We start from the raw sequence: 17570 nt of genomic DNA, 5'->3' as shown, positions 1-17570 counted from the left end.
TGATTATATCATCTAAAATATAAAAATCTACTAATAATCTGTTACTAGTTTTGATCTTACTGGAAATTCTTAACTGCAATTTCCCTCCCTTAAATGATGAATTGTCTAAGTCACTGCATTTCTGTAACAACAAAAAGCACAACAAATGCAAGCAGACCTAAACCCATTCCACTACCAGTTGAAAACTACTTTGGTTCTTTAGGAAAAAGTCACACCAAAAAATGTGTTTATTAACAGCTGATTTTTCATAGTTGTACTCTAACAGGTACATGATGAAAATATTCCAGAAGAACCAAACTGCAGCAGGAAATGAACATGCATGAGACGATTTGTGCATTCAATGTCTGTGAGAGAAAAACTATAGTTAAAACGCTAGGTAGAACAAATTGGTCTTCAAAATATCAATTTCCTTTCCAAGTTTAAAAACTGACTGCGTCTACCAAGAAAATACAAAAACATAAGGCTGTAAGTAAATAACAGTTGTGTTTAGGCTATTACAGTGCAGGTTATCCTCAAGGCCACAGCATCCTGCTTCACTGCTGCTTGCACTCTGCTGGGTTTTGATCCTTCTGTTAAAGGAAAATAACAAGTCAATCTAGCTTCTACCTGCTTTGCTGTTTTCCAAACACCAACTACTTTAATTATCACGTATTTCAAGACTTATCAAAATTTTGGTCAAATTAAAGAAATGGTATAGGAGAGTGGCTAATTACTCACTCGGTATTAACAAGTCAAAGAAAAGCCCATGAGATGAGATACCAAATCATAATCTAAAATAATATAGAGTCTATTTAGAGAAAAACTTTTACTAACTCTAAATTCCAGAGAATTACAGTTTGGGACTTTCAAAGATTAAATAGTGGTGGTTGGGAGAATCCAACACACAGCATTGCTCCATGGAGTTCCCACACATTCCTGCATTTAGGACTTTTTTAGTTGACTTTAATTATAACTTCTTTGGAAGGAAAACTATAATAAACATACTTTTAATGCTTAAAAACAGCAAAGTCCCAAATAATTTGCCATTAAAATGCAATCTTAAATACTTTTATTTTAGCCTGCTTTAAATTTGATAGAAATGGCACTGAATTTCACTCACCTTTGGGTCATAGTCTGGATCATTTTCCTCATCTCCTTCTTCCTCCCCTTCCTATATCAAAGTTCAAAATGCATCCATGAAGTAGGAACACAGTAGGAAAAATTGGCTCACAATGTATGGAAAATTTAATACAAGTTACTCTATGGGTCAACAGATTTTCATGATTACAGAGTTTGTTGATAATACAATTTAATTTGAAAGCTTCTAATATGAAAAATTTCCCAACACAACTTGAGACATCCAGACAGCTTTTATTGAAAAGATTTACTGCAGCCAACGTTGAAAAAGTTTACTGCAGCTTTTGACTTCTTCAAAGAGCTGATAACCCTGCAGCAGAACAAAATTATTTGAAATAAAAAAAAATGTTGCTGAGTTTTACAATTTATTTATTGAAACCTTATACATACATTGTTTGGCTGTAGAATTCTAAAACCATGTTTTCCAAAATTTATCCCAAATCACAGAATGATTATAGTAAAGGAATACACAAATCAATTTGCTTTTCAATGTGTCACATAGCTAATTATTTGTTCATTTGGTAAACATTACCTCATCTGCTTCTTCACCTTCTTCATCATACTAAAAAGAAAAGACAGGTAGGTATGAATGAATACCTACATATAATTGAGAACAGCATTAGTAACAACCACCATTTACCACTAAAATCTAAAAAGGAGAAAAAGTGACTATAAATATTTAGACTTGCCATCAACTGCAGAAAAATCACTCAGCTCTGTGCTATCTACAGCCTGATAACTTAAAATGTATAGTACGATTACATGGACTAGACATACAACTATTACTGTAACGACTATTCACTTGCATGGTATGTGTGGAACATACTGCACTAAGGACATCCAAAATATTTAAGGGAAGTTTAATTAAGTAGTTCCCTAAGATTTCCTTAAAGATTCCATACTACCTATATAAATGTTATCATAAACACTCAAAAAGTTCTCTTTTATGTGGTTTCAAAGCAAGAAAAGAAATCCAACAGGAACCACATTTCATAAATTCAGAATAATTTTTCTATTATCAGAAAAATAAAAACGAAAACAAATGAATCCAAAGATCCTACTTAAAACTTAGAAAAGCTATCTAAAGGGTTATCAGTAATCTGCCTCATTTTGATTTATTCTTTGTTCTACTTTTACAAACCAATAAATCTTAACTTCTTAACAATTTTGAGTATTATACTCTCACCAAATGATCTCACTGCAGGATTCAAATGTACTCACATCATCATCATCATCTTCGATAGCTTCTCCAGTAAAGTATAACACTGATCTTGGGATTATACGCTCACGTAAAAAGTGACCAATTTCAAAGTCTGCAGCCAGGATAGCCTCAGAATCATCATCCTATTAAGAGAAAGAAAAGACAAGTTATTTAAGAATAATATCATTTAATTTGGCATGTGAGAAACTTTCAACTTTACTTTGTCATTTAAGAATTAGTTTCTACACATGTAGATCAAGTAGTCATCTACATGTACTAGATTAACAAGTTAATAACTGAAAATACCTTAGTAGCACACATGCCAAGAAAAATTATAGCCAAGAAAAATTACAACTTTATCATTTAAGGCTTTCTGTTTATTTGTTTAAATAGGAAAATTTAAAAGCAACTTTGTGCATAAGGTAATTTTCCTTCAGAAACATTAGCAAGGCCAGCAAGATGGTTCAGCAGGTAATTGCTGCCAAACCTGTGCAACCTGAACTCACATACGTAGCTGGAAGTAGAGAACCAATTTCCAAAAACTGTCTTCTGACCTTTACATGCCCTTCCTATCCCCAACATACACACAAAAAAATTATTTTGAAAAAGCACTAGAAATACAATTTAGCAGACTAAGAAGAAGATTTCAGGCACGTGTAAGTTAGCAACTTTGAAGTACACTGCAAACAAAAAAGCATGCCAGATGATCAGTTCCCACTTCCTAAAAAAGCACAAGCAGCTGGACAAGTTTAAATCTACTTAATCCGAGGGCTGGAGAGATGGCTCAGTGGCTAAGAGCACTGACTGCTCTTGCAGAAGACCCATGTTTGGATCCTAGTACCACATGGTGGCTATGACCATCTATAATTCCAGTTCCAGGGGATCTGATGCCTTCTTCTGACCTCTGCGGGCATTGCACAATATGGGTGCACTCACATTCATACAGGCAATATGCTCATATACATGAAGTAAAAATAACAAATAAGGGGCTAGAGAGCATTTAGCTGTTAAGAGCACCCACTGTTCTTGCAGAGGATAAATAAAATATTTTATTTATATATCTACTTAATTCCAAATCAAAGTTTCAGTCCTTCTTAAAAAAAGACAACAGAGCAGGTCAGAATAAGATTCCCATTTAATGGGAAAGCACAGCACAGAACTGGTTCTGATATTCTCCAATTTAAAGAAAAAAAAAAAAATCTACCAGGTCCATGAGTTGGCACGCCTTTAATTCCAGCCTTCAGAAGGCAGAGGCAGGCAGATCTCTGTAAGACTAAGGCCAGCCTGATCCACATAATGACTTTCAAGCAGTCTGGGACTAAACAAAGCAGTTTTTTGACCCTGTCAAAAAAACCCAGCCCCCCCCCATCAAAAAAAATCATGTAAGTAGTTATTATTTAATAAACTATATACATAAAAACCCAATCTGACAAGAAAATAGTGATGCTCTTATCTCAGTGCTCCTACATAGTTTGTCTTACATGAAGTTCATATCCTGTTGTACATTCTTGTAGTTTGTCCTATAAAAGATGCTTTGATCCAAACCACACAGTTCACTCTAGTTCAAACCAGTTAATTCTTTAGTTTGGACCCATGACAGAAACACTTCAGTCTTTGGCCATATCCACATGTACAAAACATATGTGGCCACAATGTAAAACTCATAGGAGTTTAATAAAACGACACCAACAGCTTAATATGCTGTTTTGGTAAGAAAAGAACACTGTGGAAAAATTAAATCCCTCACAGAAATATTTAGATTGGGTTGGCGAGATGACTCAGATGAAGGTGCTTGCAAAGTAAACCTGATGCGATGACCTGAGTTCAATCCCCAGAACTTATGTGAAGGTAGTAAAACTAACTCCCCAAAGTTGTCCTTGGATCACATGTGCAACCAACCACAAACACACAAAACTAAAAGTTTAAAATTTTAAAGAAATATTTTGTCTTCCAAGAGAAGGTGGATGGCTTTTCATTCCCAAATTCCTCAGTGAGTTAACCATTTTTATTTAGACTGGATTTTCCTTTTTCAAAACCATAAAGATTTTCCCATGCATTACAGCCCTCAAAGCAGAATACTGGCCACTCACTGCTCAGTGATAAAGCATTTGCTTACTATTCATCAGCAACACACACAAAGAAACAACAGAAATAAAACTGTCTGAAGAATGCTAGCAGCAACCATCCCATACTATAATTTAAGGACTACCTCTTTAATTCATATCTATCAATTGAATAAACAATTCAACTTACCAGATCTCCACTCTCAGGAACTGCAAAATGAACAAAAGAAATCCAAGTGAGAAAGAAATTAAAGTTTATGATAAAACAACCATTAAGACCCAAACTAAAACACTACTTACCTTCAGGAGGGGCAAAGAAATTAAAGAAAGAGTCATTGGAAACCGTTTTAGTCACAGTACGAACTGTCCCACGTCCCTTGTGTTTTTGCTTCTTTTTAATGGTTTTCAAAGTAACATTCTTTCCTTTTTTCCAATCTATCTGACACCTTATGAAACAGAGAAGAAAAAATATTTCATCACAATTTAGCACATTTTTGATTGTTAGATTTTCTAAGAGTATAGCTTCAAGTTAAAATATTAGAAGATAATTGGCTCAAATGCTTTCTATGGTATAATGGGAAAAATTCTAAACAAAACTTAAGTGAAATGCAGTAGTACAATTAACTTACCCTGTACAACCCATAATTTCTGGTCCATCAAAAGAAAAGGGATCAGAATCATCTGGTTCTGACCTCATCCTGTAAGTCTTAGTTAATACTTCATTTGTGAAATAGTCATTGGGTTCAAAATGAAATTCTAAGATAAAACTCTTAAAAAAGAAAGAAAGAAATTAGTTAAGTTCAAATTCTTACACCACGAATTTTAATGCATTAGTAAACAGCTTGAGCAGTGAAAAGGATACATCAAATGCTAAATGTTTTCCTTAAAATATTATATTCATAAGAATAGGAACATAGGGGAAAGCCCTAATTATGTCAAAACAAAACTCAGGGCACAAAATAAACAATATAGTTACAATCATTTGCACTAAATTAATCTAGATAAACTGACCAAGTGCCCTTCTTACCCCACTACAAAGATAGCTTTTAAATATGATGAAGCTAGAACTTCAACTTGACATAGGAAAGGACCCAACCTTAAGACTCTACAGTCTTTAATTCACAGTAGCTTTGGCCATAGTTGACATGATACTCAAAAATTTTAGAGGGGTTATTAGCTGATCTCTCTTCAAAGAGGATTGGGGGTGTGGGGGGGAGGGGCTCTAGCATCATCTGCTTTGGGTAATTCCCAGGCACACACCTTCAAGACATTACTGTTTCCTTATGTTTTTATCTACTTTAATGTATGTAGCTCAATGAGTCCCCCAAGAACAGGAGTAAGTACAACATCACAACTATACATCCAAACATTACAAGAGTACAAATATCAGCTTGAACACCATCTCATTTTCATCACTAACTCAGGAATGTCATCTATTCAAAAACATTTTCCATTATCCATCTGTAAAAGTATCTGTTACAAAACTGAGTTCAAAATATTTAAAAGTTCTTTTACCATAGGCTGGCCAGCATCTGAGAACTTCACTTTAATATCTTTCAAGTGTTTCAGAATAGGTTCATCATGTTCCTTTGAATTAAAAGAATAAAAATAAGCATCTAATTTGGCATTTTAAGGTCAATGTTCTATTACTACACAAAACTAAATGACTAAGGCATAATATCTTTTATAGTGAAGTTTCATAGAATTATGAACCTTAAGACTTCTTCACCAGGGAGCTAGAGAGGCTAAGTGGTTAAAGAGTACTGGATGCTCTTGCAGAGCACCTAGGTTCAGTTCCCAGCACCTACATGGCAAACAGCAGTAACAACTATCTTTAATTCCAGTTTCAGGGGATTCAACAACCTCTCTGGCCTCTGTGGGCATGGTACACACATGGTGCACTTACATATAGGCAAGACAGTCATACACATAAAAGTAGCACAAATAAATAAATGGTAAAAAAGAAAAAGAGTTCTTCACCAGACTGGGACTTACACTGAAGCTACCTTATACTGTAGTTCTTAGAAAAAAGTGACTAAAAAAAGAACTGCATCATATAGACTAGTGTGAGAAATACAAAACCAAGTCTAAAAAGGTCATGTTTTGTAGGACATAGTGGCACAAACCTCTGATCTCAGCACTTGGGAGGTAGAGGCAGGCAGATCTCTGTGAAATGGAGATCAGCCTGATCTACATAGAGTTCTAGGCCAGTGGGGCTATAGAGACTATGTCTCAAAATAAATAAATAAATAAAATAAAATAAAATAAAATAAAAAATGCTTGTTCCTTTTCTACCTTGGTAAAGCAGAAATGAAACAAAACAAGCAGTCATTATTGAGGTCATTTTAATTTGTCAATGCCATCTTCTAGCAATCACAAGATAGGCCACCAAGTACTACAGCACAGATGACAGAGGCTCAAGAAACACCAAAGGGCAGTTTCTGAAAGAAAGTTAACACCTGTGCTGGTTTCCCTTGAATAATACCATAGGTTAAGCATCTTTATGTATTTTAAGATGCAAATTTCCCCTGGATTATTGAATTTCATGCTGAAAAGATCTTTTAGAGGAATAAATAAAACTGCCAAGATTCCCTGATAAATAAGGCACAGGCCCACAAAAAAGCAAACTGACAATAATCAAAGACACCATTTCATTACTTAATCTTTAAAAGTAAATTGTAACTTGATTAATCAAAGCTACAGCTTCTTCCTACAGAAAACTACTATTTTTTTTAAATTATCATTTTATAAGTCAACATCGAAGAAACTAGTCATCAGAGCCATTTAAATTTCAAAGATTTATTCTTTCAGGAAAACAGGTATTTTTATGAATTAAATTACCTGAACCATGTCACTGAGTAAGTCAACATTTTTAAAAACAGTCAACCAAAATTCAGGAATTCCTTTAGGGTCTTCTTTTTCTTCATCCTTCTTCTCATCTTCAATCTTGGCCTTTTCTTTCAGTTCCTCCTTGAAAAATGAGAGCCAACAACTGAATACCTAGATTAGATCTTTTGATAAACTTAAAACTCCTTTAACTTACAATGCCTTAGTATAAAAAGAACCAACAGATCTACAGTCACCAATTATAACTTTCAACCAAGAGTTCTTGTTTAATTGTATAAGGACTATTATTCATTCCAAACTTCAATTCCATAAACATTACTGCTACACCTCCTTAAAATGAAGCACTTGGCAAACCAAGAGCTTTAGAAACATCTTTTCAGAAAGCAGAACAATAAAAAAAAAGACAGTATAAGAACAAGACTTATCTATAGCAAATATCAACAGTAACTGTCCAGTGTTCAGCCTGTGACATTTTTATTTTATTTTGGAGACAGGCTCTCACTGTGTATCCCTGGCTACCCTGGAACTCTCTGTGTGGACCAGGCTGGCCTGTAACTTAAAGAGATTCACCTGCTTCTGCCTCATTGCTGAGATTACAACAGGTATGCATTGCCACACCTGGCGATAGCTTGTGACAGTTTTAATCAAAATATTTTAATGATTGTATTCTCTTGCCAACTAACATAAAAATAGCAATGGTAAAAAGAAGCACAGTCATGTAACACAGGACTTGTACAGCTGTCATTATTCACTGCAGGCAAATCGCATAAAAGCCTCCTCCCTTCCCTTGAAAACTGGGTATGGCCCTTTACTAGCCATTATGATGTCAAGCGAAAACTCTAGAAATAAGCTTGAAATACTATGAAAATATATGGAAAAAGTGACTTGGGTTATAAGATGGTTCCAGGCTGAACAGTAGCTCATGCACAGTGCATTCATTATCCACCTTACACAAAAAGAACATTTCCTGGGTATTAAAGCGTCAGTGATCCCCAGCACTTAAAAAGATTGCCTATAAAATACTATACACCATCAATGAATGCTAATACTTCTGACAGCTCCTTAAGGTCTTGTCTTCTTAAACGAAATGAAAAAAACAGTTGGTACCAACCGAAACTTCAACTTCTTCATCTGGTTTCCATTCACATTCTTCTTCTGTAGGTTCATAAATTGCATTAATGATCTCAAATCGCTAAAAATTAAAAAAAAAAATTTTTTAAAAGAGATTGTATAAAAACAATGGTACTAAGCCTGTGGTTTCTCATCAAGGACAATTGTTATTGATGGTTTTCCCAAGTATCTCTAATAAGGTGTCTGTAAACCATATACAAGTTTTTTTTTCCAAAGCTTGTCAGCTAGAATTTTAAAGTAGTATACATAAAGCATTACCTTATCAAATAAAGGCTGATAGAGAACCGCATACTTCCTTTCGAGATCATGAACTTCCTCATAGAATTTGGCTTCTATCTGTGCACATTTAACTTGAAGGTTTTTGAGAGCATTCACTCGTCTTTTGACTACCTTAGGCAAGCTGAAAGTTTTAGAAACACAGTTACATAAAATCATAGCAAAATATGTCACACTTTGTTCACACTAAAATTGAAGCATAAAGGTGGATGTTTACTCTTTGAAGTAAAGAGTTTGGAAAGTAATTAAAACCAGGTAAAGCAAATGGGTCGAAAAATAGAAATCATACTGTCAAATGATTATAATCAAATTCAGTGCTAAAACTTGTCACTGGAGGCATTTCGATTTTAAAATGTAATCTAGTGCAAAGGTAAAGTCATGGAATAACAAGAGAACACACACACTTTGCAGAAATATTATCTAACATTACTTTCTATAATTTAGAATTTGAAATTACATTCACTAATAACATTATGAAGAATATGCATTTTCTTAAAGAACTCATCGAAGACATAACTGATACAATACACAAAAGGGTGAACTTTGGTTTGTTTCTTTTTTTTTCTTTTTGGATACTTGGTCTTATGGAGCCCAAGCTGGTCCCAAAGATATAGCCAAGGAAGACTCCTGAATTCCTGATCCTTCTGCCTTACCACCTAAGGAATACAGGGATATACCAAACCAGGCTGAGGGGTGTTCATTTTTAGAAACAAACACCTTGAGAGTAAATAAATTCATGAACTCTCCTGGCATCCACATAAAGTTCATTCTCAAAATACACCCTATTTTAGGAAATCTAAGCAATTAACACTCAGGATCCAGGTTAGAGTTTTCCTTCCAAATTTTTGTTTAAAGTAAAAAACAATGTTCTAACTGGTGAAATAACTACCTCCTGGTCCCTCGAGATGGTTCAGCAGATAAAAATTTTACTGGGCACACATGACAAACTAAGTTTGATCCCTGGATAGCCCTAGTAGGAGAGAACCAACTCCCACATGTCCTGCACATACATAGACACAAATAAAAAAGGGACCAGGAGCTGGAGAAATGGCTCAGAGATTAAGAGCACACTGACAATTTGGTTCCCAGCACCTACATTGAGGCTCACAACTGTCTCTAATCCCAGTTCCAGGGGATCCCACACCGTCTTCTGAGCTCTTATCACCAGACATTGATGTGGTACACATATATACAAACAAAACAGTCACACACACACAAAAATTAAATAAATAAATTAAATAAATCTTTAGTTGGGCATTCCAGAGGCAGAGGCAGAAGGAGGACCTCTGGGTGTTAGAGGCCAGCCTGGTCTACATAGCAAGTTCTAGTTCAGTTGGGGCTACAGGGAAACTTTGTCTCAACAAACCAACTAACCAGAGGTTGGAGAGATGTCTCAGTGGTTTTAAGCACCCACATGGCACTGTCTGTTGCTCCGTTAAAGGGGCTTCAATGCCCTCTTCTGCCTCCATGGCAATGCACGTGATAGACTTATACGTATGCAGGTAGGCAAAATACTCATACGCATTAAATAAAGATAAATTAACTAAATTTTGATTTTTTTAAAAAAGAAAAAGGCCACATCCCCTCCAACCAGTAAAATAACATGGGCTGCTACTAGCTTTCAATCTCACTCTAAAATTAACCCTAGAAAAGTTTATAACCAGTGAGGAAATTACTTCAGGCAAACAAGCACATAAGGACATACACCCCCCCATAGGCAACTTTTAAGAAGGCTATCTGTAACCAGTATGCACATAATAAGCTACGACCTGGGAATAACATTGAAGACAGGCTAGAAAAACCATTTTGTATGAAAACCTTGTAAGCTCTGCTCTTCCCTTCAACAATTACTGACTGTTCCTCTATTTCCTAAGACAACATGAAGAGTTCAAGTAGGCAGGATGGGCTCCATCCCATCCTACTTGAGTTCAATGAATTAGACAACCAATAAAAAAAAAAACAACTGTGAGCCTACGGTGACTGGCACTTAAGATCACTTTATTCTTTTCATATCTCTATAGGACCATCACAGACCATAGACTGACCTTTATTCCCCACCAACTCTGTCAGCATGCCTGAACTCAGGCCAAATAAAGTAGACATTTGAGTAATACAAGATTTGACTCTATTTGCAGCAGCATAAAAAAAAAAAAAAGAATTTGAATGCCTAGAGATGAGACAATATTACAACATAAAACATGACCAAGAAATCAAAAAGAATAAACATGAATATACAGTACCTAAATTAGCCAATTAAGTTAAATAGAAGGAAGTCCATGAGGTTAAAAAGTCCCCAAGAAGTCAGCCTGACAGAGAAGCTCTGCAATATGGGCAACAAAAGCATCTGAGCTAACAGAAGGGAGTTTCAGGCTATGAAATGATAAATTTCCCTTAGAGAAAAATAATCATCAAGATGCTCACTGAGGAAAAGGTAATCCACAAAGGGAAAGGAATCAAACTAAACCATACTTCAAAGGCAGCACCGTGTGAGAGAAAAAAGAATTGATAATTTTAAAGAATTTTTGAATTCAGTGTTGAAATCAAGATAGAAAATTTACCAGGCACATTAAATTTCAATAGGTAAGTCATAGATATAATTATTGAAAATCATTTTAAAGAAATGATGATATAAGGAAGGTATGGTAGTAAATCAAACTGTTGCCTTAAAGAAAAAAAAAAAGAACAATATATTTATAAGCAGTACAGACCTTAAAATATTTAACAAATCTATAGTATATAAAACAGTTGTTGGTTTATAAGCCATAGCAGTAGCTAGAAACAGAATGTTTTAGCTTTGAAACCAACAAAGAACAACCTCATCTATCCAATGAAAAAAGTGAAACAAAACCCAAAAGAAGTACAAATAGGAAAAAGATATTACCAGTTAGTCCAAACATGATCCAATTTCAAGAAATGTAGGGCTGAAGAGATGGCTCAGTGATTTGGAGCAGAGTTCAGTTCTCAACAGCCAAACAGGGAGGCTCACAGGAGGACTGCATGCCTCTGGTCCCAATGGGCACTAGCATTCACTTGCACTAGCACTCACTTGCACAGAAAATACAAAGGAAGACCTCAGTATACACACATACCACAAATATAGATTTAAAACTTAATCAGTTCCCAATATGAAGAATTACAATGGGAAACACTGTTAATGCAGTCTTCCTAGAAATGTTCAGATGAAGTAGATAATACATAGAACTAAAAATAGCATAAATACAACTAAGATTGAGTTACTAACATCAACATGCCTTTGCACATTTTTGATTTTTAAAAAGTTTAATATAGTGGGGGTGCACATGCAGATGGCAAAGGACAACTTTGTGGAGTTGGTTCTCTTCGCCTTTGCGTGAGTTACAGTGGTTAGGATTGCCTTTACCTGTTTAAGCCACCTCATCTCCTGCCTCCAGTCAGCATTTATAGACTATTTACTGCTCGGCTGGAGAGATAGCTCAGCGATCAAGAGTACTGCTCTTGGAGAGGACCTGAGTTCAGTTTCCTGCACTCACGTTGGGCAGCTCACAACTGCCCTAACACTAGTTCTACCAGCTCTGATGCCTTCTGGCCTCCACAGGCCATACATACACCTTCATGTGTATATATATACACATTGGCCGTTATATATCTTCATGTGTAAACACACATAAGTAAAAAAAAAAAAGAACGCTAAGACCATTAGGACAGATTTTTTTTTAAAAAATGAACTAAGTGTTCAAATAAACAAACTCAAAGGAGAAACAAAACAAACCAAGTAAAGACATGGCCACAAATAAGTGAGAGAGCAGCAGTAACAAACATGGAAAAGGAAATCAAAAGTAAAATTAAGGCTCAAAGAAACATTGGTAAGATCAAGACAACTGGCAATACTAAGGGGCAAACTACGTACATGTTTAGAGTACAACACTCCAAAATTGACATAAAAGAAAATCTGGATTAATTAGGTAGGAGCTGGAGAGATGGCTCAGTGGCTAACAGCATGTACTGCTCTTGCAAAGGATGAGAGTTCGAGAGTTCAATTTCCAGTACCCACATCAGTGTCTCACAACCACTTATAATTCCAGCTACAGAGGATCCAACTTTTCTGGCCTCCATGGACACCTGCCCTGACAAGGACAAACCCCCTACTTAGAAACAAATGTATATACATAATAATCAAACCTTTTAAAATAAAATGGCAACCCCAAACTTTCCAAGAGCTCTAATCATCGAATTTCAAAAGGTCAAGTACAGGAAGAATTCTACCAAATGTTAAAGGAATAATTAGTTACTTCCTATCTTACACAAACTATTGCAGAAAACAGAAAAAAAGAGTAGAAACAGCTGTTCATTTTGTTTAAGCAGTTGAAATCTTGTATTACCACTCCATGAAAGTAAGTTTCTTTATATACATATTCATATAAAGTATACACATGAATGAATATGTACACACAACTTTATCTCACAAATGATGTAACAATACAGTTATGTTTACTTCAGAGTAGTTTGATTTCCAAAATAAATTTCCAAAACAACTTGATATTTACTTAACAGACTCAAGGAAAAAGTTCAAAAAAGCATTTGGATTAACAAAGAACAAAGCTGCATGAAAAGCAGGCACTGATAGTTGGTGATAGAGCTCAATGTAAAGCACTTACCTAGCATGTGAAGGCCCTGGGCTCAATTCCCAAAAAGTACATGGTATGGCCTAATACAAAAGATTACAGCTAAAATTGCCATTACTAATGAATAAGATCTTTCATGGAAAATTGGGGGAGGAGGCAATAAATTATTTATAATTTTAGCAATATTATTTGATATAGTATCAATTTAAATACTAACAGCACCCCTGTGTATCAAATATACAACATAGAAGAGCACTATGCTTAACAGTAGCATCACATGTAAAATATACCAAAATAAATGTAACCAGTATTCTATGACAAAAACAAGAAACTCTAAGAATGTGCTATAAATAAATACAAGTATATGGTAGAAATATTAGAATATACTACTCTGTCAATCTATTAAGTTTAGTACAATTCCTATCAAACTTTCAAGGTTAAAAAAAATTAAGCATCCTGATAAACCCATCAAACATATGCAGGATAAACAGGCTAATCTTGGTCATGTTTGGGGGTGGAAGAAAGCATTTCATCTGCCAAATATACTATTAAAAATGTGGCAAAAGAATAGATAAGATGACCAGTGAAACAAGAGTGGAAAGACTGTGTATGGAGTTGGGCGAGTATGAAAGCAACTTGCCCTCTAAGATGGAATACAGACTATGAAGTCAAGAGTAACTAAACGTATGTCAATGATTGAAAGAATAGTCAAGACCAATGAATTGAAATGGGCTTCTCAAACACAACTATAAGAACTTGAAATGTAAAAGAGGTGGTACACAAATAAAAGTGGAGAAAGGCTGATTTACAGTTAATATAGTTTGATAAAAACTAACTTATAAGAAATAGAGAGAAAGAAATGGAGGTTTACCTGTACCAAATACAAAGGTAGACTTTAAAGGAATTAAAGACCTGTATGTATAAGGTAAAACTAGTCAATAGGAATGTGGAAGAACTAAGAAAGACTTCTTAAAGACCTCTTAAAAAACCAAGGCAACAGAAAAACAAAGTTCAAAACTCCACCCATTTTGGTAATACAAAAATCAAGGATTTCTGTTTAACAAAGGATAAAACTGGAAATGACACAAAGGATTATTTGCAATGACAAGAGAACATCTACAATACAGAGGGACTTCTGCAAAATATAACTCCAGTAAGAAAATGAACAAAGATACAAATGGGCTAAAAAGCTCCAAGTTTATCAGATATCAGAAAATACAAGTAAAACAAACAAGAACCATATCTTTTACACTGGTTCAAAAACTAAAAAAAAAAAATTTACAGAAGCTGGATTAGTGCAATTTTTGGCAGCGACAAGGAGGATAAAGCAACCTTCACACACTAGGTACAGTATTTATGGAAATCATGTTATAAGCTCTTAAAAGCTTGCTTATCCTATGTAAGTAGCAATTCTACCAGAGAATTTCCCAAAGAAATTCTTACACAGTTCCTTATGGAGAGACAAAAAGATGTGCATCACAATAGAATCTGTGTTGATGGAAACAAAAGTCCAAAGGAAAAGCAGATAATAATAGAACAGTAGACACACATCAGAGAATCAGGAAACATTTCTAAAAAAGTAGAGATACATACAAATAGCATAGACATGTAGGATCCATATCCAGCCTAAATGGATCTTAAAATCAGAAAGCTGAGTCATAAGCTTAATGAAATAGGCTATCATTAAAGATTTATGCCACACATGAAGAAATCATTCTGTATACTTCAAACTCACAGAAATGGATGAATGTACTTCCTGTGGACTTGAACCAAAGTAAACTTTAAAAGACTAAATCTAACTGGGATTCTGAATTCTAAGCTTCCAATAATCCTATACCAGTTAGGAACAGACATCAGGTTTCCATTGCATACATAAAAATCACAGATGGTTTTTATAGAATGATAAATGAGGATGGAAAAGAACTTGTACCTTTCAATGTATCCTGTTGGTGTGTCTACCAGACCATCAAGTCTTTCTTGAAGGGCTGCAAGAATCTGAGGATTTTGCATCATCTGAACAGTCAGCTGACGCGCTTTAAAAAGAAAAGGGCATTGAAAGATTTATGAAAATGTATTGTTCTTTTTTCCCCCACAGGATAATCTAATCATGAAGCCTTCCTAACTGGCACTTAAAATGCTGATATAAAGAAGAGAGTTAAATTTTAGGAAACACTCCAGAGAAACCCAGTGTTCGGCAAAGTCCAGGTTCCTGATGACTTTTACTGTACACCATTTCTCAGAGCCACTGCCACAGGTACTATGAGCAAAATCCTTTCTAATCCTATTACCTTGTATTTTACCCACCTTACACCTTGGGAGGAAGCTTTACCAATATGCCCAGCTAAAATTCTTGAGAGTCATTTGAAGTTAGTCAATAATTACCAGAAAACTGCATTTATACTGACAATTTTAGGCCTGAAAAATAGAGTAGCCTGGATGCTTATATTTGATGCTTATTATAACTTTTATGTACATATAAATAAAAATAGTAGAGACGGAGGTTGTAACTAAAGCTAAACAATGTGGTTAACGGCTTTTAAAAATTAGGCTAAATCTTGGGGGCTAGAGAGATGGTTCAGTAATTAAATGCACTGGTTGTTCTCGCAGAAGACCCAAGTTCTAATCCCAGTACCCATATGGCGACTAACAACAGTCCAAAACTGCAGTTCTAGGGGATCTGACGCCCTCTTCTGTCCTCTGCAGGCACTGTACAACACAGGTGCACTTACACACATGCAGGCCTAACAGTCATACACATAAAATAAAAATAGATTAAAAAAATTTTTTTATTAGTCTAAATCTAAACATAAACTGGATTTTTAAAAAATTAAAGTATGGGGGCTGGAGAGATGGCTCAGTGGTTAAGAGCACTAACTGCTCTCGCAGAGGACCCGGGTTCGATTCCCAGCACCCATATGGCAGCTACAAACCATCCTTAACTCCAGTTCCAGGGGAATCCGAAGCCCTCTTCTGACCTCCGTGGCATTGCAAGACACAGGTGCACTCACATACATGCAGGCAATACACTCATACACATAAAATAATAAATTTTTTTAAAATTACAGTATGGACTCCATTATTAATACATGTATCACAAAACTGCCATTAATTTCCAACTATATTCTTGAAGAATTAACTTTTTATAATTCAACAACTAGAGGATACACAGCTGTAACATCAGGCATTTAGCAGTATCAATAATAGCTATAGAAAAAAATTTTTTGAAGGATAAAAGCTAGAAGCTCAGAAGTATTTTTACAATTAAATTACACCTGGTTAAAAAAATGAAAAAGTGAGCCAGCTGGTGCCTCAGTGCTCCTGAACCAGATCCACCTCCACCTCCATCAGTAACACTCCTCTTAAAAACTACTAAGGTAAATATTCAGTTATGTTGTCAACATCTACTAAATGCCCTTTGTGTTGTTTAGTAGAATACATTCTTTAAAAAGACAATACACAACACACAGTTTTCTACATACTAAATACTAAACATAGAAGCACTGCCAAATAACTCCCATTTCCACCCCTTCCAATATTTCTCAGTTCAGATTAAACTCAGATACTTGACAGCTATGTGTTATATTCCAGCAGCAGGGGTGAAAACAGTAACTTCTGATGAGTAATTAATAGAACAATGGACATGGGTCCAGAAAAGGGAATAGGACTTATTACCTGCCTCTAGAAGACATGTGCCAGCAACCACTGGCCCCTGAAATAATTTAAAAGAATACCTTTGATTTTTGTTTCTTCACCCGTTTCTTCTTCTTCTACTTCTTCAACATCATCCAAATCTTGATCAAGTTCAGACTGCTCTTTGCTACAATGTCACAGTATCACACCATGTTCAAATGTACAAATTATAAAGCAAAAAAAAAAAAAAAAAAAATTATAGAAAAGCTTGTATTAATTTCCAAATCAATATGCTTCTTTCAAAGAGGATAGGAAATTCAAAAAGTTCAGTTTTCTAATTTCATAAGTAAAAAAGTACTAATTGAAGTACTTAACACTTTTATTTTAAAATACCTAGCAAAATACATAGCTTATATCTTAAGCTCTAAAAATGCAGTTTAATAGGTTTTGGGGGAATGTGACTTAAGAAGTATATGCCTTCAAACTAATATCCAATGTTTCCATTTTTCTGTGTTAGTAATTAAAGTATTCTCATTTTTATATGGCAGCAAAACATCAAGGTGAAAATCTACACTTCTTAGTTTATTTTATAGCTAAATGACTTGAGTCAGGACTATGATTTTTATCTGTTTTTGAAGGTTTGCTTTGTTTATTTTATTACACACACACACACACACACACACACACACACACACACACAAATAT

At 35.0% G+C, this 17570-nt stretch overlaps 1 protein-coding gene across 1 annotated transcript in view; it reads right to left on the bottom strand.

The window, feature by feature from the left end:
- Positions 1 to 17570, bottom strand: part of Nap1l1 (nucleosome assembly protein 1 like 1) — a gene marked incomplete in the record, with an annotated part of 31458 nt that overhangs the window by 528 nt on the left and 13360 nt on the right. The window contains 13 exon segments of the mRNA XM_008843365.3: positions 3 to 569; positions 1100 to 1150; positions 1649 to 1678; positions 2338 to 2460; positions 4571 to 4590; positions 4681 to 4826; positions 5010 to 5149; positions 5896 to 5967; positions 7222 to 7350; positions 8339 to 8419; positions 8617 to 8758; positions 15166 to 15268; positions 16967 to 17052. Of these exon segments, the coding sequence (XP_008841587.1) occupies positions 534 to 569; positions 1100 to 1150; positions 1649 to 1678; positions 2338 to 2460; positions 4571 to 4590; positions 4681 to 4826; positions 5010 to 5149; positions 5896 to 5967; positions 7222 to 7350; positions 8339 to 8419; positions 8617 to 8758; positions 15166 to 15268; positions 16967 to 17052 (1159 nt within the window).

The sequence above is a fragment of the Nannospalax galili genome, unplaced genomic scaffold, assembly GCF_000622305.1.
Source record: "Nannospalax galili isolate Female #2095 unplaced genomic scaffold, S.galili_v1.0 scaffold720, whole genome shotgun sequence".
In the NCBI taxonomy this organism is placed as follows: Eukaryota; Metazoa; Chordata; class Mammalia; order Rodentia; family Spalacidae; genus Nannospalax; species Nannospalax galili.
This window is presented reverse-complemented; position numbering and strand designations above follow the sequence as displayed.